Here is a 21,032-nt window from a genome sequence, read left to right as displayed (position 1 = left end):
ATTTCTGAATCCGTCCCTAGAAGCGGTGTATCTTCTTACAAAGATAGAAAATATATATATATATATTGATCCGTTACTCAAAACCTGGCCCACCACAACAATCTCAGAACTGGATTCTACACATGGAGATAAAACTCCCCAAATATTTCTCCCACCAAACCACTATTACTCCGACGATCGGAATAATAGCTAAGAGACTTCGTCAAACCAAACAAACAAGATACGAATAACCGCTTAAGAATCACTCCATATATACTAGTGATCAACTAAGTCACAGGTACGCAATTCATCCCATTCTACTTTGAATACTCCCACACACTTACTTACTTGAGCGTTGGAATTTCTTTGCAGGTATCCAACGCCGCCTTCCCAAGAAGAAGACAACGTTTCTTCCTTCCCCTTTAAGGAATAGCAAGTTCAAGCACCAATAGAACGAGTTATATCTCGGAGATCGCTTTTATACAAGAACATATATATATAAGGGTAGGTCTTTGGTGGCCAAAGTTATAGTGGCTAAGAGTGACTAAGTTTTGACTGACTAATGAACACATGACATGTGGAGAGTTTGGTGAAAGTTGTTAGTTAGAGTGATGAGTCTATTGTTAGTGATTATTACAGGACAAAAAAGTAAACAAACTGACAAAAATAATGTACATATCATGTGGACTTTTTTTTGAAGAAAAAAATCTATTAGTGTTTTTTGAGTAAATAATTCCAAAACTTTAATGGTTGGACCTTAGTGTGAAAATCTATTATAATGTTGGATTAATAAAAGATCATGAACTATTAATGATAAGAATAATCTAAAAAAATAAAAACTAAATCATGTAATATTTATGTGAGCTCTTATTATTAATATATTTGTGACATGAATTATACGAAAATATAAATTTATAAAATATTAAAATTTTATAATAAAATATTTTTATTTTAAATAAAAATAACTATTAAATAGTATTGTTGATTTTATCATAGTTATTATTATTTTTGTTCTTGTTATTATTTATATTATTATTATTATTATTATTATTAAAAGAGAAATAATAATTTTACTAATGCTATGCCCTAATATTTTTAGAATCACACTGTATAAATCTGGTTAGACTTTTATAAATTTTTTTATTATAATTATTTGTTATTTTAAAATTTAAAATATAAAAAAATTATACTGAAATACCACATTAGAAGGTTATATATAAGTTACTTTTTTCGAAAACAAAATTTATGATTTAAATTTATATGTTTGTAGATATGTAATTTTATTTGAGTTCCAGTCAAATACAAAATGTGAATTTCAGTTTTTATTTATTTTTATTCTATTTTTATCTTTTATTGTAATATGTAAGAGATAGTTGTGGCCTTGGCCATCCAAAAATTTTAAAAAACTATGTCTACATATGAGATATATGTCTAAGAAAATAAAAAATATTATGTAATTTAATAACTTTATATATTAATTTTTTATTATATAATAGATTTATATATATCTTAATTATTTAGCTCTCTAATATTTTTTACTTAACCAATTTAAGATTATACACTCAAGTTTTTATACTTATCAAATTAATTTTTATATATTTATCTCTATATCTATTTTTAAGAAAAATTGTTTGTTCTTTTAATAATAACATATTTAACATTTATATTATTATATAAAATATTAGTAATGACTTACAGAATTATGTTCTGATAATTATATTGTGTATCTTAGATGTTATTTTTTGTAAAAAAAATACTCAGTTTTTCGTTTAATTTTACATTTTAAAAAAAAAAATTACCTAACTTTTTTTATCTTAACTTATTTAATTCTAACTATCATTTTATTTTGATATTCGTATCTTATATTTAATAACAGTATTATACCTTTTAAGTAATTAATAATTTATGATTTTTTCAAGTAATTTTAATTAATAGTTTTTGTAACTAAATACATTATAAATTTTTGGTCCATTATAATTTTATAATATATTATCGATATTGTTGTCTCTTTTATGTAATTGTCATATCAAAAATGATATTATAAAAAATAATTTATAAGATTTTTACTTTATATTTGGATAAAATTAATTCAATAACTATATATTATTCCTAAATTACTTTTATGTAATGAAAAAATATAAAAAAAAAGTTAAAAAATTTGTCTATATTTCGACCCCTCCATATTAAAAATCCTAGATCCGTCATTGGTAATCTAATACAAAAATATTTTATACATTATTATGATTAAAATATCTTTTACCGTAATTTTACATGAATATAAAAAAAAACACGAGTGACTCTTTTTGTTTTATATTTTTACATTTTCTGCTTTTCAATGTCATTTCTTCCTTAGTTTTAAAACTTATATCATAGAATTAACAAATAATATGTATAATCGTGAATATACAAATTAAAAAACAAATAATTTTTAGTTAAATAAAAATTAACAAATTAATATCTTAAAAAAATATAAACGTTGATAAAAACTAACAAATTTACTTCACAAATCGTGATGATTTTGCAAATTTTATATTTGTTTCTTTAAAATTTTAAACAAAGACCACGTTTTATATAAATATTAAGAGAAAAAACAAAATTAATAGTGAATTCAGTTTTAAGACAATCTAGTATAATTGATTTTTCACTAGTTTATTTAAGTAAATTATAGAAGGTATGACATTATGAATTCAAGATTTACGGATGCCAGTTTTAGTGGATTCACAAAGTAAAAAAGCAAATCTTATTAATAAAACTATTATGAAATTTTTAATAAGAGCAGTGTTATATGATTAACAAGTATTATCATTTTTTGTCAGCATTTAGTCGATAATAATTTGTACTCATATTTATAGAATTTTTGAACACAATAAACATACACTTTACACATATGTTTATTACAGTTTTGCATATACACATGAATCATTACCATTTGCACTCAAAATTTTTAGAATTTGAACATATAAATTAATAAAATTTATCTGTTAAAAATAATTTAGTATTTATATTCACCAAAATATGAACAAAACTACTAAAAATTACTAATTTTCAAAAATTTCTCTTTTAATAATAATAATAATAATAATAATAATAATAATAATAATAATAATAATAACCATGATAATATCAATAATACTGTTTAATAGTTATTTTTATTCAAAAAAAATATTTTTTTTATAAAATTTTAATACTTTATAAATTTATACTCTCATATAATTTATGCCATAAATACATTAATAGTAAGAATTCACATAAATATTACATGATTTAGTTCTTATTTTTTTTATTACTCTCATTATTAATAATTCATGACTTTTTATTGATCTAACATTATAATAGATTTTCATACTAAAGTCCAACCATTAGGTAGCGTTTGGTGGAGAGACAGAGACAGAAAGACAGAGACTGAGAGACAGAGACTAAGAGACAGGGATTGAAATAAATCTCAGTATTCTGTTTGGTGTAAAATAGGAGACAGAAATTGAAACAAGAATGAAACTCTAATTTAATTTGCACAAAGGATAAAATTGGAATTAATTAATTGAAATGAAAGTATTTTAGGTATAAAATATTATTAAAGTTTCAGTCTATATCTCTAAAAATTTCAGTCCTCTATGTCCCTACTTTTTAAAAGTACTGAAATACTGAAATTTTAGAGACAGAGACAGAAATTTTAATACCAGTCTCTGAACTAACAAACACGATACTGAGTTTCAGTCTTTCAGTCTCTGTCTCAGTACCTCAAAACAAACGCTACCTTAAAGTTTTGAAATTATCTATTTAAAAAATACTAACAAATTTTTTTCCTTCAAAACAAAGGCCCACATTATTTTGGTCAATCTATTTACTCTTTTGTCCTACTACTCACTAACAATAATTAAGGCCTATCACTCTAGTAAAAAATAAACAAATAGCCAGATCCCGTAAAGAAGGCTCACAAAAGATAAGCAGAAAATAAATAAGAGTTCAGTTACAAAAAGAATCATCCAAACGTAAATGAAAGAGAGTAAAAAAAAGAAACCAAAAAACAAAGGTAAACATAAAAAGGAACCAGTAAAAAGACAATGACCTGGGAATAATAAAAGAGTTGAGAACGAAGGACTCACATTTTTGAACCATTCATTACGTGTCATTATGTAAAATTTTAAGGACAATTATAAAAATTTTAAGGTTACATTGTTTAAATATGATTGATATGAAACTAGGTAGGATGTTTATGGTTTGACATATCGTACATTTTAACAAAAAATACTATGAAGAAGAGTTTTTGTATTGGCATGTCAAGTATACTAATGTTTCTATGTGTAAAATGTATTTGATAAAAAATAAATATTATGTTATGATGATTGTTTCAAGAAATTTATTTAACATAAGTGATCAAGTTGATATTGATGCTGAAATTACTTATGAAAATGAGTCATTTGATAATTTAACGGTTCATTTTATACCTAATGATGATGGTGAAGTAGACTTGGTAAGGAATGATTTGAATAAAATTCTTGTTGATGTCGCAAAAGAAGTATATTTTTTTAAGAGTATTACACAGGATCAGATGAAGAATATGATTTCGAAGACTTTTGAGTGACTTGTTCCCACATTTATGATATATAAGTCACATTTCATGCTTTATTTTTACAGTTTTAAATCTGATTTCCTGAATATTTTGTTTTGCATATTTGTTATTCTCTTGTAACTTTTTTTTCTTATTAGATGCGTATGCAATTGTGTTTGATAGTATTTAATGTTTTTTTTTTTCAGCAACTTAATGAAAAACGGAGCAACTTCAAAGAGAAAAAAGTTAGTAAAAAAGTATCAAGCTCATGTAAAAGTTAAAAAAACTGAAATGAAGAAAGTATCTTCTGCTGCAAAATTAGTCCAAAATTTTATATCCAAAGGTGATAAAGGAAGTAATCAAGTGAAGATAGCACAACATCCTAAGAGAAAAATTTCAGAAATTAGAGAGAAACAAAGTAGAGAAAATTCAATGGAAAAGAGAAATAAGATACTTGTGGACAATGTTATGAACCGGCATTTAAGGTCTTCCTATAACCAAGTTAGGAGTAATGTTCAACTAGAAGAATAACAAATCCCTAACAAGATGAAGAGCAAGGCAAAGTATCTAGCAATGGCTTTTGATACTTTTTTGCATACAGAAGGAGTAGAAGTGGAAAGAGAAGAGGAAGATGACTTTGAGTCAATTAGTAAGGATGCTAGAGCTACTGAAAAGAAACCAGCTAACTTGACAAACTCAAAAAATAACTTAAAGCGTCCAGTAATGACTCTTGAGGCTTTTTTGGGTGAACAAAAAATTCATATGGAAAGAGAAGAAGAACATATTGAAGTTCCAATTACTGAGGATGTTAGATCTAGGCCATCTCCGAATGATGGAGGAAATGCTCATATCCCCATGAGAAAGATTATGTTGATGAACATGAAAATGACAATTTTGATGTGAAAGGAGACCAAATTATAAAAAATGCTCATGTAAAAAGTGATATAATTTTGTTTGTTGCTATTTGTTTTTTGACCAAGTTATAGTTGCTGTTTTTTGTTTTAACTAGAATGAGACCCGCGCAATGCGCGGGGTAGTAAATTAATGATGATATATAATAAATATTAAAAATTATTATATTTTGTAGAAATAAATTAAATATATGTAAATTAAGGATAAATTTAAAAGGTGTTTTATTTAAAATAATTTGTAGTACAAAAAATTTGGATATTGGAGTTGTAAAGAGTGACATTTTTATTTGATGGTTTGATTTTTACATTTGTTTTAGTTGGTGGTTTGAAGTAGGGATAGCAATAACACTCAAACCCACGGGTACCCACCCCGCCCCTACCCGCTCAGGGCGGATAATTACCCGCCACGGTGCGGGGTGGGTTTTTAGCGGGGCAGGTTCTTAGGCGGGGTGGGGCGGGGCCGGGTTTGGGTTTAGGTGTTACCCGCCCCTACTCGCCCTGGTATATATATAATATATAATTTTAATATATAATATGTGTAATATATGTAAAATAATTAGTAAAATAATTGATAATATTGTATATATTTAAAATTTTACTTTAATTTATGTTATGTATGTGATGATTGTTATATAAATTTTAAAATTTAATTTAATTTATTAGATTTTAATAATTATAGGGGCGGGTAGAGGCGGAGCAGGTACCCGCAGGGGCGGGTTAGGGTTCAACCTTTTACTACCCGCGAGTAGGAGTGGGGCGGGTTTTATGTGGGTTATTGTAGAGTGGGACGGGATCGGGTAGAACAAAAACCCACCCCTACCCGCCCCGTTGCCACCCCTAGTTTGAAGCAGTTATGCCCAACAATTTTTTGCTTCGTCATCAAATAGTACAAAAGTTGTTGTAACACTTTGACCTGAAACCTTTAATTGAATTCTAAACCTAAAATAAATATTGGGTTAGTAACTAATAATTTGATAGATGAGATTATGAAAAGTATATAGAGTTACTTTATTGTTGGATATTATGGTATTTGATTACATGTGCCATAAATGTCGTTGTTTCTTTTTTTTATATGCTTTCTTCTGACACTTTTCACATTCAACATAGTTCCATCCAAATTTGTCATCAATTTCGTTTATAGTTGTTAAAATTGGGAAGATCTTTTCCTATTCCAATATTCAATTTATGTTATCATTAGGTATATGGTATTTGAGTAAGTATGAATGTATGATGCATGTTGTGAGTTTTTTTTGTCATACCTGATCATCAGATTCTCATTGAATGGCCATTAGATCTTGGATAGATATTCGATTTCTAATCATTCTGTTCTAAAAGAATGATGCTCTATTGAGTAAGTTTGAGATGTGTAGTTCGAAAATAAATTTCTTGTGCTAAATTTGATGTTATTTAAAGGAATAATGATAAGAGACTTATATAAATAGTTTAAATAGTATGAAATTTGAATAATTGTAACGTAAAATTTATTATAATTAATAATATTATTATGACATTTGTAATATGGATGTTTATTATCTTTAGTGAGTTATTTATTAAAATTAACAAATTAATTGTTGGAGTTATAAATTTATTGTATTGTTTATAACGGTAAGATATAATAAATATAGGAATATGAATTCAATATATTTGTAAGTTACAAATTTATTGTATTGTATTTTTTAATTTTTTATTTGTATATTTTATTTTTTTGTTGATTTGGAAATAATAGTTGATTTGGCAAGAATTAAGTGGTTGATTCTAAAATTTTGCTAAGTAAGCGATATTGCTAACATGGTATTAGTAGAAGGAAAGAAATGTCTTACAAGTAATGTGGGTAAACTTATCCATCTACTTTTATATATTAAGAATAGATAGATAGATTCGTATAACTTGTTAATTTTTTAATTTAGATACTTCAAAGGTTAGAAAGACTCATGAAAAAACAAGATGCCTAAAGATTTATGCAAGAATTTGGGAAGAAAGGAAGAAAGTAACTTTTGATCGTGGAGCATCAGTGGGGCCAACTCCTCAAAGAGTGAAAGATTTAACCAATTTTATTGGAACAATGAGAAGGAATAATGATTTTATTATCTTGATGTACACTAATTAGAAAGATGTGCCTAAGCAAATCAAAAAGCGCATATGGAAGTATATTAATGTAAGCTTCATTTATCTTTATGTTTATGCCTTATATTTATAATTTTTTTATTCATATGATATGATGAAATCAATGTGTTTGTAGTCAAAGTTCATTCTTCTAAAATTCTCACAGCTATGGGTAATGACTGGTGTTCAAAGAGTATGGAAGTGTTACAAGACAAGAATCAAGAAGAAACACTTTAAACCATATTCTGGAAATATTGAGGATATATATGTTGGTGAATTGTCCTTTAAAAATTTCAGAAGTACAATTTCAAAAACTAATCGTATATTGGAGTATTCCGACTGTCAAAGTGAGTTAGAGGATTTTAATTATTATTATTTGATATGACTAAGTATAACTCTTTCAATTTTTATATTTTATTTCATTATTGTTTATGTTAAACATGTGTTATAAATTCTAAAAATCGCAAGAAGCAACAATGGAAGCAAAAATGGGGCCAATCAATTTTGCAAGAGTGCGTGTTGATTTGGTATGGTCACATTTATGTTAAAATTCTCTACTCGTGATTTTTACCTAATTTTAGTATGTTATAACTTTATAATTGCCATTTTAGTCTGTAATGTGAGAAAAAAAGAGAACAAAGAGAAACCAAATCAAGCTGAAATGTTTGTTGTAACTCGGAATGGACTAAAAGAAAAAATACTTGATGTAGAAATACAAGCTGTCATTTTAAGTTAGTTTATAATTTTCTTGTCTTTGTTGTTGTTTTATGGCTGTAATATTTCTATTGCTATTTTATGGCTGTTTTGGTTGCTGTTTCATGCATAATATGCTGTTTTGATTGTTGTTTTATGGCTGTCATAGTTGATATTTATGGCTGTTTTAGTTGGGAGAAGGATCACACTTGATATATCAATGACTTTTCTTCTTCCTCCTTTATAAGAATAATAATAGAAATAATTAAAAATGAAAGGAAGGTTAAGATGCATAAAAAAGTGACAATAATGCAAGACTATCATTGTAAATTAGTCTATATTTTTTCCTCTTTGAGGCTATTTTATGCTTATGGTTGTAACTCTAATTATTTTAGAAACACAAGTATGGTTATTTTGTTCTTATGTCTAATTTGGTTGCTATTTTGTGTTTATGGCTATAATATTTTGGTTATTTTAATGGTGTTAGATTGCTACTCCTATTAGTTATAATAGGTTGTTGGAATTTTTCGTTGAATTTTTATCACTAAAAATAAGCATATCATATATTTGTGTGTATAGGATAAACTTGATGATCTCCAAGAAGTTGACACTACAACAAATTCAGGCTGAGACAATCTTTTAAAAACGTTGCCTATAATAAGAAAAAGTGTTGCTTTTGATGAAAGGCAACAGTTTCCGACAAAATCTAACGCTTTTTGGGGGTTGACTATACAGCCGTTATCTTTGGTCTAAGGCAACGCTTTTGTGTATCAAAGGGAACCCTTTTTATGGCAACCTTCAAAAAATGTTACCTTTTCTACAAAAAAAAAAAAAAAAAAAACTCTACGAAAGGGTTGCCTTAGAGCACCCAAAGACAACGCTTTAGATAAGACTTTATGGCAACCCTTTTTACGAGTTGTATTTTCTAATACATAAAGCAACACTTGTCCAAATTTTTTTTAAGTTGCCTTTCATATATTTAAGGCAACACTTGTATAAATTTTTTCTGGTTGTTTTTTCGTATACTTAAAACAACACTTGTCCAAAATTTTTTAAATTGCCTTTTTCATAGACCTAAAGCAACACTTATCTAAGTTTATTTGCAGTTGTCTTTTTCTAATACCTAAAGCAACACCTTATTGAGTTTTTCTTAGGTTCTCTCTTTTTTATATCTAAAGCAATATATTTTTTATCTTTGTTAAATTTTTATGACATTTAAAGGATATATAGCACACACTAATAATAAAAGATCTTTTTGTTTAGTTATGTGTATTTTGATTTGAATTGGCAACTGTATATGTATTTAAAATTTATTTAGTTGAATTTGAAATAACTTTTTAATTTAATATATATGCAATATATTAGTTTATTAGTTTATTTTTTTTCTATCTATTAAATTTAGTTTAAATAGTTAAATTTTATTAAAGTGTTCTATATATCTTTTCAAAAGACAATTCTAAATAATTTTAGATAAGTGTTGCTATAGATATCTAAAAAGGCAACACAGAAAAATAATCAAAAAAATTTATATAAGTGTTGCTTTAGGTATATGAAAAAGTAACTTAAAAAAATTTATAAAAGTGCTACTTTATATATTAGAAAATATAACTCATGAAAAGTGTTGCAATAAAGTAATTTTTTATGTGTTATGTTTGGGTCCTCTAAAACAATCCTTGTATGAAGTTGTTTTTTTAGTCAAAAAGACAATATTTTTTAAATGTTACTACAAAAAAGATTTTCTTTGATGCAAAAAAGTATTGTCTTAGACCAAAAGTAACGGCCGAATAGTCAATCTCCCAAAAAACGTTATGTTTTGTCAAAAAATATTGCTTTTGATTAAAGGTATTATTTTTTTTATTATAGACAACGTTTTTTTAAAGATGATCTCAATCTGAATTTATTGTAGTAAGAGTTGAGAACGAAGGACTCACATTTTTAAACCATTCATTATGCGTCATCGTGTAAAATTGATTAAATCACACTGAAGTACTGAACTAACTGAAAAGAAATGAGAAAGAACAAACTAAACCAAGTACGTAAAAAGAAGAGGAAAAAAGCAACAGAAATTTAGAAATCTTAACTTGTAGATTTTTATACTTACCGAGAAGTTGAATCAATATAGAGGACATGATACTTTATTTCACTACTCGTAGACGGTTACCTAAGAGTCTAAGACGATGTAACGAAACGAAGAAATGGAGAGGGAAATATTAACCACTATAAATTCGTAGGATTTTGTTAGGTAAACAATAATTTTTGTGAATAATATAAATAATGGGTTCTAGAATTGATCTAATAAAGTAAAAAATACTCCATTCTCAAATTATTCTCTAAACGAACATCCATCCATTATTAACTATATATGAGTAAACCGAATAAAAAAGAATACCTATCCAATTAAAAATAATGAACATAATTATATGTACCTATTGAATTGAACATCGTCCAACATATCAATTGTTCACATTATTTAATATTTTCATTGTCTACTTATACTTTTCTAAATTTGTAAATGTAAAACAAATTGTATTGTATATATAAGAAGCACAAGACCATAAAAAAAATATAACAATAATATTGTTAAAAAATATATATATCAATAGTCATTATAAGAACGAAAAAAAAAATTATAACATTCTAATCTCATCCCACGAATACTTAAGTTTCTATCAAAATAGTATATAATACCCTTAATATTATAATAAAGAATTGACAGACATAATTAATAAACAATAGAAATATATAAATTGAAATTTCAAATAAAAATAATCATGACTAAGCATGAACACCCTTTAACAAATTATATAAACAAAGAAGATATCATATATTTTGAAATACAAATGCAAATAAAGATTGGTTATATAAAATAATATTTAAAAGTTGTATTTTTTCACTAACTGTTCCGTTCTGATTCAGCTGAGGTATATGGCTCCCAACGAGACCGCTTAGCTTTGGGGTGAGCTATACATCGTCCGGGGGACAGCCTTCAGGACTAACCTCGACGTTGCGAAACACGACGGCGGGAGCACCTGCAAAAAGCACTCCGACGCTCAAGTCAAAAGAGTATTCAAGAAACTAATACTAATAAATAAATGAGAGTGTATTTTGTGACCTGGTCCCATATGAGTTGCTTGATTTGTTTTTATAGACGAGTGGAGGGCTTATGTTCTTGTGTTTGTTTCGATATTCCTGGCGAGCTCCGTTGTTAGTAACGGGTTGAAGATAATACCTGACTTGTGTGTGACTATGACCAAGTTACGTTTAGAGTCTGCCCTTAGTTCCGAAGTATTTGGTCGGTTACGGTGAAAGGATAATCGCCGAGATTTTAGGGGTACACGTCATAGCCCCAAGCTTGTTTGTCTCCATGTTTTGGGTGACGGGCAAGCTTATTGTGGATACTGTTTGGTTGTTCTCGGCCTGGGTATTTGTGACTTGGGCTTTTTATTTTATTTCTAAAAAATAAAAAGGGTTGTGGAAGAGATATGGGCAGTATTGGTGGGAAGTTTGAAAGTGTTTTGTGAATCGTGCTTTCATTAATTACCCCTTTTTTGGAGTTTGGGTTTTCAAGGTTTGGGGCGGTTATCGTACTTATTTTTCCACTAAGTCAGTGGGTTGTAATAATTTCTGCTGCATTTTCGACGTCCTATTCTTTCGAATTCTTCCTTCTTGTTTGACCTACCATGACTTCTAAAGGTTAGTTTTCTTTTCTTGATTATCCTTGTTTCTTTTCCCTGTAATGGCGAGAGAAAAAGAGAAAGAAAAACTGAAAGCTGTTGAGGTTAAGGAGGATGACCCCTATCATTAGGTGCATGATGATGTTAGGACCCGTTCTTCGTCCTATACTAGTGTTGACTCAATGCGAGAACTGGATGGGTTGAAGTTTGTGAAAGGTGGTTCTGGTGTGTCGATTGAGCTCCTTCCCTGTTCCGGTGAAGATAGGGTTTGTGAGAGGAGGGGTGACTGGCAGTACTTTTATATGTACACGCCCTGTCTAATCGAGTTGCATGTTCATTTTTCTTTCTCCGCTTTCGAGTGTGATGTGTTGACCCAGCTTAACTGTGCGTCCTTGCAGTTACATCCAAATTCCTGGGCATTTCTTCGTGCCTTTCAGTGTCTGATGGACTTCCTTTCTTTTCAGTGTTCTTTATCGCTATTTTTTTCTTTATTTCAGTCGAAGGGGGTTCGTAAGGGTTTGTGGGTTTGTCTTAGCAGTTTCCCTGGTCGCTCCCTTTTTCTGCTTTACAGGTCTTCTATTAAAAACTTCAAATCCCTTTTTGTTAAGATTTGTTCTGTGGAAGCTGAGTATCCATTTTATTTGGATGATGAACTTATCGAAAAATTTCCTCTTTATTGGTGTTCCGAACCGACTCAAGTCCTTGAGGCTACTGAGCGGAGTGAGAAAGAAGATTCTTTTTTAGATTACTTGATTGAGTGTTTTGCTGACGGGGTGTGCTTGTCTATCCCTAAGCTTTTGCATTTGTATGATTCTGGTGATAATGAGGGCTTGAAAGCTTATATAGGTAATGTTTTGCCCATTATTGTTTGTGTTAATGTTGTTGAGTTTTCTAATATTTGTTGTGTATCTGTAGGTGGACGAGTCCCTCATCTTGATCCTTCTCAGTTCCAGTCATTTTTGAAAAAAGAAAAAGAGAAGAATGTTGGTGGTTCATGGGCTCCGAAGGAGGATGGTGGGCAGGCTGCTCAGTCTACTGCTTAACCAGCATCTTCGTACAAGAGGAAAAGGGATGAGACTGATAATTCTTTGGAGGTTATATCGGAAGCCGATCAGGAGGCTATGGGTGACAATAAGCCTGTATTTGATCGTCAGAAGAAGTTTCATGGTTTCATTCCTGGTACTAGTTCTCATTCCTTGTGGAGCAACCAATTTCCTTTTGCCGAGCTGTCTGACAAAGTGTCTCAGTATCCTGGTGACATGCTCATGACACGTCGGGTTGGTATGGAAGGACTTGGGAAGTTTATTCAGGTTGCTTTATGTCTCTTTTGGTTCCTCTTTTGTTTTCCTTTTGCCACTTGGTTTCTTACTTTGGTGTTTATTCTGTAGATTGTCGCATCTCATTTGATGTGTGCTGGCCGTACTACCGAGCTTATTGGTGCCGAGCAACAGGCGGCTGTGGATAAGATTGCCGATCTAGAAAAGTCATATAAGGTGAGGGTTGCTAAACTAGGGAAGTCATCCAAAGAAAAAGATGATGTTATTGTCAATGCCACAGCTAAAATGAAGGAATCTGAAGAAGAGGTGGTTCATTTAAGGGATCAGATTCGGTTGCTGCAGGCTGAAATTAAGGAAAGTGATGTTTCTAAAGGGAAACTGACTTCAAGGATTCATGAGTTGGAGGAAGATGGGATGGAGATGTTCTCTTCCGGCTTTGATCGGACTGTTAGTCAGATTGCATTGTTAGCTCCTGATTTTGACTGTGACCGACTTGACATGACTAAGATCGTGATCGATGGAAAACTGATGGTGGATGGTACTGTGGAGGAGCATGATGAGAATGTGCCTCCTTCTTGATTTGCTTTCTTGTTTGTTTTGGACATGTTTGTCCTTGTAATGAAAACTCCTTTTGTTTTTGTGCTGACCGAGTTGTGGTCAGTTTGACTGTAGTTGTGAATGTTTGGTGTTCGTTTTGAACTCAAGTGACTTTTGTTTATGTTTAACCGAGGTTAGAATAGGATAGAAATAGGAAGTAAAGAACCGACCGTGGTCAATTGACTTTGATAGATATTTTGGGCGTCCGGCCTCGTTAAAACCCTCCTTAGGTAAAACCCTTGTTTAGGGAAAAAAACCTCTAAGGGGGAAAAAGAGTACCTTCATTCGCAAAATTTACAATTTACGATCTATACAACTTTAAGGATGAGATATTCCAGTTTCCTGATACTGGACTGCCTTGTAGTGTTTGGAGCTGGTAATCCCCCATTTCGAGTACTTTGACTACTCGGAATGGTCCCTCCCAGTTTGCAGCGAGCTTTCCGTGTGAAGGAGGTCGTCTAGCTTCCTCTGTTCGTCCGAGGACTAAATCACCCTCGATGAATGTCCTCGGCATGACTCTCTTATTGTGCTTTCTTTCTGCTAATTGTTTCTTAGCTCTTTGTCTGATGGCAGCGATTTCTCTGTCTTCTTCAACCAGATCAAGCTCGGCGTTTCTCGTGTTTATATTGTATTGTTCGTCGTATAGCTCGGTTCGCAATATGGAAATGCCGACCTCGACAGGGATTAATGCTTCCGACCCATAAACTACTTTGAAGGGTGTTTCACCCGTGGTGGATTGTACTGTTGTGTTGTAGCTCCATAATATTTCTGAGATTAGCTCCGTCCATTCTCCTTTTGCGTTATTGATCTTTTTCTTTATTGCCTGCAATATAACTCGGTTAGCAGCTTCGGCCTACCCATTGGTTTGTGGGTGTTCGACTGAGCTAAAATGATATTGTATGCTAAAATTTTTTAGAAATGATGCTACTGGAAATGGGCCGAGGATATCGATCCCCATCTGTGGAAAGGCCAGCTTACCTCCATACTGTGTAATACTTCGGCCAACTTTATAGAGATGGTGGCGTGCTTTTGACAGTTGTCGCATATCTTGACTTTTGTTATGAAATCCCTCTTCATGGTCGGCCAATAGTGTCCTGTTCGGATGATTTTCGTGGCCAGAGCTCGTCCCCCGATGTGTTTTCCACACACGCCCTTATGAATTTCGTCTATTACTTCTTTTGCTTCATCTTTGTTTAGGCATTTTAACAATGGTTGTGAGATACCACGCTTGTATAGTTCCCCTGCTATGTGTTGTGTAGAGACTTGCTTTTTGTCTGAAGTGTTGCGGGTTAAGTTCGTCTTTAGGTATGATACCTGCATTAATGTACTCAAGGAAAGGTGTTCTCCAATCGTTGAGGTGGTTAATGTTCGTTATAGATAATAGTTCAATGCTGGGCTTTTTAAGTGTAAGTTGTGATAATGTTGATGTTTGTGTATCCACCCTAGTGGCAGCAAGTTTAGATAATATGTCTGCTCTAACGTTCTTTTCTCTATGCACATGTAATATGGTGAATGAACTAAATTTTGAAATGAGATCCTTTGCTATGAGCCAATACCGCTCTAGCAAGGGATCTTTTATCTGAAATTCTCCTCGGATTTGTTGAACCACCATGAGGAAATCACAGTGTACTGTTAGGTTATACACTTGGAGGTTGAGGGCGAGTTTGTGGCAAATGACGTTTGGGTTTATGCTTGGCATGTCTGCTGAGGTCCAGGCAAATAGGTCGGCGTTGGCTTGTAATACTTTTATGAGTTCTGATCTTTCTTGTCCTTGGAGTGCTTGGCCGATGTATGTGACCTGCTCCGGTTTTGACGTCAGTAGAACTTTCTGGAGCTCGTCCGCTGGTTGAGGCCTTTCTTGGGTGTCCCTTCTAAGGTCAAGCTCTGCTAGGGATAGTACCTCGTTCGTGTTGTGAATTTCTTTGACTTCTTGTTGGAATTCCTGTCCAGCGGCTGATTTCTTTAGATTTGCAATGTAGCATTGCCGAGCTTGTTGGCGGTCTGAGTGGAGTGTGGTTATCTTGCCGTCCTGTGCCTGAAATTTAACACATAGATAAAAAGTAGATACTACTGCCCTAAACATGTTCAGAGCAGGCCTTCCGAGAATAATATTGTAAGGACCTGGGCAATCAACTATCAGATATTGTATATCAACGGTTCGTGATAATGAGTCATTTCCTATCATCGTCTTTAGCCATACGTAGCCTTTGATCGGGACCCTTTCTCCAGAGAATCCTACTAGTTCTCCAGATGAGGGTTGCATGAGTTTTTCAGATAATTTCATTTTTAGAAAAGTAGAGTAAAAAAGGACATTTGCACTACTACCTGGGTCTAAAAGGACTTTTCTTACCAATAGTTCGCCTGTTTGGATGGAGATTACCACTGGATCGTCTAAATTTGGAGCGGCCGAGCATATATCTGCCTGACTGAAAGTGATTTCGTGGTCAGGAGCGTTCTTGTTGTTCTGGGGTGCTGCTCCTTCGATTGCCAGCATTGCGCGGTAGCTCCGTTTTCACGCCGAGGTTGTTTCGCCTCCCCTGGCGAATCCTCCGGATATGTAGTTTATGATCCCTTTTGGTGGAGTGTTGTTTGACCATTTATTGTCTTCCTCCCTCCTAGGTTGTTTTCTTTCTGTTCGTTCGGCTTCACAGAGCTCCTCAATTTCCATCTGTCCGGCCGCCCTTTCCCAAAATTCCTCTAACGTCTTTGGTTTAGTGACCGCGATTGTTTCCCTGAACTTTCCGGGTCGGAGGCCGGCCTTCAGGGCATGCAGGTGGACATCAAGGTCCAAATCTGGTATCTCCATGGTTGCTTCTGCAAATCTGGTCATGTAGTCTTTCAAGCTTTCTTGTGGGCCTTGGCGGATGGTGCCGAGGTAATCTGATCCGTGCACGTATATCCGTGCTGCTGCAAAATAGTCGATAAAGGACTTCGCCAGCTCTTCGAATGAAGAGATTGATCCTGCAGGTAATTTTGAAAACCAAAGTAATGCAGCGCCGTCGAGGTAAGTAGGGAAAGCCCAATCCCCTTATATGGCTCGAGCGAGGAAGGCAGTGTAAAATTCTTTGGCATCTGGTAGTTGGTGATTTCCTCGGAAAACGGGTTGTCTAAGGTCAGCTTCTCCTTTGGCGGGTTGACACTTAACAGGTCTGTGTTGCCTTGGGTTGGGCCTTTGGAATTATTTTCCTCATGTTTACTGGCGCTGTTTTTGGTGGACAGTTCAGCGAGTCTTCGAACTTCTGCTTGTAGTTCGGTTATCTAGGCCACAAGCTCGGCCTGAGTGAGTTGGTGAACTTCGTTATCGGCCATGTCGGAAGGTTGAGAAACCCTACACAAAAGAGAAACACAATACACAAAGTGCAATATAGAAGAAATTGTGGGGTTAGATTGAATCTTGGGCCCACGGTGGACGCCAGATGTTCCGTTCTGATTCAGCCGAGGTATATGGCTCCCAACAAGACCGCTTAGCTTTGGGGTGAGCTATACGTCGTCCGGGGGACAGCCTTCGGGACTAACCTCGGCGCTGCGAAACACGGCGGCGGGAGCACCTGCAAAAAACACTCCGACGCTCAAGTCAGAAGAGTATTCAAGAAACTAATACGAATAAATAAATGAGAGTGTATTTTGTGACCTGGTCCCATATGAGTTGCTTGATTTGTTTTTATAGACGAGTGGAGGGCTTACGTTCTTGTGTTTGTTCCGATATTCCTGACGAGCTCCGTTGTTAATAACGGGCTGAAGATAATACCTGACTTGTGTGTGACTATGACCAAATTACGTTTGGAGTCTGCCTTTAGTTCCGAAATATTTGGTCGATTACGGTAAAAGGGTAATCGCCGAGATTTTAGGAGTACACGTCACTAACTAATGTATATAAAGTTAACAGCGACAATAAAATTACAAACTCTATTTTTTTTTTACCAAAGATAGGAGACTCGAACCCGCAACCTCTTAATTGAGTATGGGGAGACTATGCCATTTGAGCTATTACTCATTGGCAAAAAATTTGGAAAGATAGGAGACTCGAACCCGCAACCTCTTAATTGAGTATGGGGAGTCTATGCCATTTGAGCTATTACTCATTGGCAAAAATTTAGAAAGATAGGAGACTCGAACCCGCAACCTCTTAATTGAGTATGGGGAGTCTATGCCATTTGAGCTATTACTCATTGGCTAAAAATTTGGAAGATAGGAGACTCGAACCCGCAACCTCTTAATTGAGTATGAGGAGTCTATGCCATTTGAGCTATTACTCATTGGCAAATTTAGAAAGATAGGAGACTCGAATCCGCAACCTCTTAATTGAGTATTGAGAGTCTATGCCATTTGAGCTATTACTCATTGGCTAAAATTACAAACTCTATTAACTGTTACCTATCTGAAAACTAATATTAAGATATTATAGATATAAATTGAATTATTAAATTATTATAATAATGTATTCACATGGATGCGCAAAATTTTTTGACAATTATTAAATGAAACAAATTTGTAATTGTGTTGTCAAATTTAATTAGTAAACTAACGTATGTATATTCGATATAAATAGTTTTTAAAATGATAAAAAAATTTAATTATATCTATAATCCAAAAAAATTAACAACTTTTGTGGATCATACGTACCAGGTTAACTTAAAAAAAAAAAAAGACTAAACAACCAAAAAACAGAAAAAATATCAGATGAGAAAATATTTTAATTAGAAATCGAATCCGAATTCTGTAAGCCTTCAGTTGCTTCTAATAAGTTGCAATACAAAACACAGAGCCGTAACTTAGTAATATATAGAATTGATAGATCTGTATAACGATTGATAGAGTTCAATTATTTAAGCAATTATACATGTACAGTAATAAATATTGTTAAAACAAAAAAAAAAACATAAAGATTCAAAAAATAAAAAAACTAATTACTATGTTTTCGGCAAAATGTGGGACCCTTTTTTTAAGATGAGAGATCAAGATCACTATTAAGTATTGGCATAGTAACTACTAAATGGATACTGTGATTCTAAACTTATATGCAATAGTACTAATTACTAAAGCATATGCTTACTCTTATAAGTTGTAGGAATAAAAATTAAAATCCAAAAAGTACAATCATTCCTTCATGAGTTTTCATTAATTCAGACTATATAAATATTAACCTTGACAAAACAAATGTGATGTATTGAAAAAAAAAAAACAAACAAACCTAACCTCGGAAGTGTATGTCCTCAGAGATGAAAGATGATTATATACAACCAAAATAACATTACTACCTTTGACAAAATCTTCACGTATTCTTAAATTACATGACTACTATAACAATATTTATATAGTTAAATTCATTTATTTATTTATTTACTTTTGTTATTCTTTCTCATTGTTGCTCTCATAATAGCAAATAAAAGGCCTTCTAAAGGAAAAAGCAATAAAAAACAAAAGAAGCAAAGTATGAATGGTTAGGGCTGGCAATATATACTCTATCCGCGGATATTCAACTCGAATCAATCTGTTTGAGTAGAGTTGTTTAATCGATTAGCTGTGGATAAGGTAGAGTATGGTGTGAATTTGTCTACGGGCAGGGTAGGGTACGGGTTCAAGATTTACCCTACTCTATCCTATCTGCACCCCTAATATATTATATAATATATATGTAAAAGTTATGTATGTAATAAAAAAAAAAGTGAGTGTTGAACTCACAATCTTTCTCTTAGAAAAATTTGAAATAATCACTAAGCTAGTTGATGGTCAAATTATTTGTAATTTTATGTTGGATTTCTTTAAGATTTTATTATTTTTAATTTGAACTTAGTTTTTTATTTTTTATTTTATTAATATGTATGAAATTTGGAATGGTTGAATTTTATATTTGCTTGAAAATTTTTTATTTTTCTACGGGTAGGGTCAGATAGGGTAGGATTTAGAACTTTAGGATGCGGATAGGGTTAGGATTGAGAGATTCTTAACCTACGAATAAAATATGATAGAATTTTAAAAAAATTTTCAACTCGCGAGTAGAATTAGGATAGATGATAGTGCAAGTGCTGAGGTAGAGTACGCTAAATTTGTGAAAATTGATGCTAATGAAAGATATGGAAGAGTATATAACATAATAGATATTACAACATAACTTTGTACACTTTCATAAATAGTTAATATTCAAATTGCCAAACTTATAAATGTCTGAACCACTCAATTTCAAAAGACAAATAATAATTGAAGTAAAATATTTTTACCATATCAAATATCAATAGATAAAAAAACAGTGACATCAATTTTAAAATTGTATCTGAATACATTTCTAGATTAATTGACAATCTAAACTGAATATGCAATAGATAAAATGTCATAAGAATAAAAATTTTAAAAAATAAGTGTTGATAAAGAGTAAAATATTACCTTCCATGTATTGCCATTCTTGCCCATATAGCATTAGGGCTCCTAGAAACAGAATGTACTCCTCATATGTCCATCTTTCTATCTGCTTTGCAGTTATATATGTTTTTTTTGTCTACAATTTAAATTTAAAGAGATGAAGGTGGTTATAAGAAGAAATTAGAGAATGACTCAAGTTAGAGACATAACTAGAATTGGATGTGTCTTAAACTCTTCAATAAAATCATTACATCAAACCAAGAAGCTAACATTTATTCATTCAAAGACAAAATTATTAGATTATATACAAATAATTCGCACCACACACACATTTTTATTGTAATACCCTACTATACAGAACCTTATGCTTAAGTCGTAAATTAAAAGTGGCGAGGTATTACGACCTCTATAAATAAAATATGTACATAAATATAATTGAAAGAACTCATATCTAGGAGTCTTGGAGAATAAGCTAAATAAAAGCAAAAACAGAAAATCGTATTACACTCGCATGGATAATCGTAAAATGGATAGGTAAGATAAAAGAATGCTAAAAACCAAGGTTCTGAGAATCGGACCGGTCATTGAACCACTCTAGTCACTGGTTCACTGGTTTACTGATCCAATCGGTCCAACCGTGGTTCAACCGGAAAAACCGTTTCAAAATAAAATAATAAATAAATTATAAATAAACATCTTAAAATATAATTATAGTTTAACATAAATTTTAAAATATCTTCCAAATCTAAAAATATCATCAACCAAAGCAATATGATCTTATCAAAATATACTAATAAAACTAAAATTAAGCATAGGATTACAAGTCATCATCTAGATTTTCAATAATACAAAATATTAAACAATTCTAATTCCAATGAATCGGAATAGAAAT

The 21,032-nt window shown here is 31.8% G+C and overlaps 1 protein-coding gene across 1 annotated transcript; it reads right to left on the bottom strand.

Annotated features, from left to right (window-relative positions):
• Positions 1-14,084: 14,084 nt before the first annotated feature.
• On the bottom strand, positions 14,085-14,860 carry LOC140176588 (uncharacterized). The gene is made up of 2 exons (XM_072208114.1): positions 14,762-14,860; positions 14,085-14,636 (listed from the first exon to the last, which is right to left on the bottom strand). Exons 1-2 carry the CDS (start codon positions 14,858-14,860, stop codon positions 14,085-14,087), a joined length of 651 nt encoding a protein of 216 aa, XP_072064215.1.
• Between the last annotated feature and the right edge of the window lie 6,172 nt (positions 14,861-21,032).

This window comes from Arachis hypogaea, chromosome 12, assembly GCF_003086295.3.
Source record: "Arachis hypogaea cultivar Tifrunner chromosome 12, arahy.Tifrunner.gnm2.J5K5, whole genome shotgun sequence".
In the NCBI taxonomy this organism is placed as follows: domain Eukaryota; kingdom Viridiplantae; phylum Streptophyta; class Magnoliopsida; order Fabales; family Fabaceae; genus Arachis; species Arachis hypogaea.
Note: the sequence above shows the minus strand (reverse complement) of the source record. Positions and strands in the feature narration are given on the sequence as shown.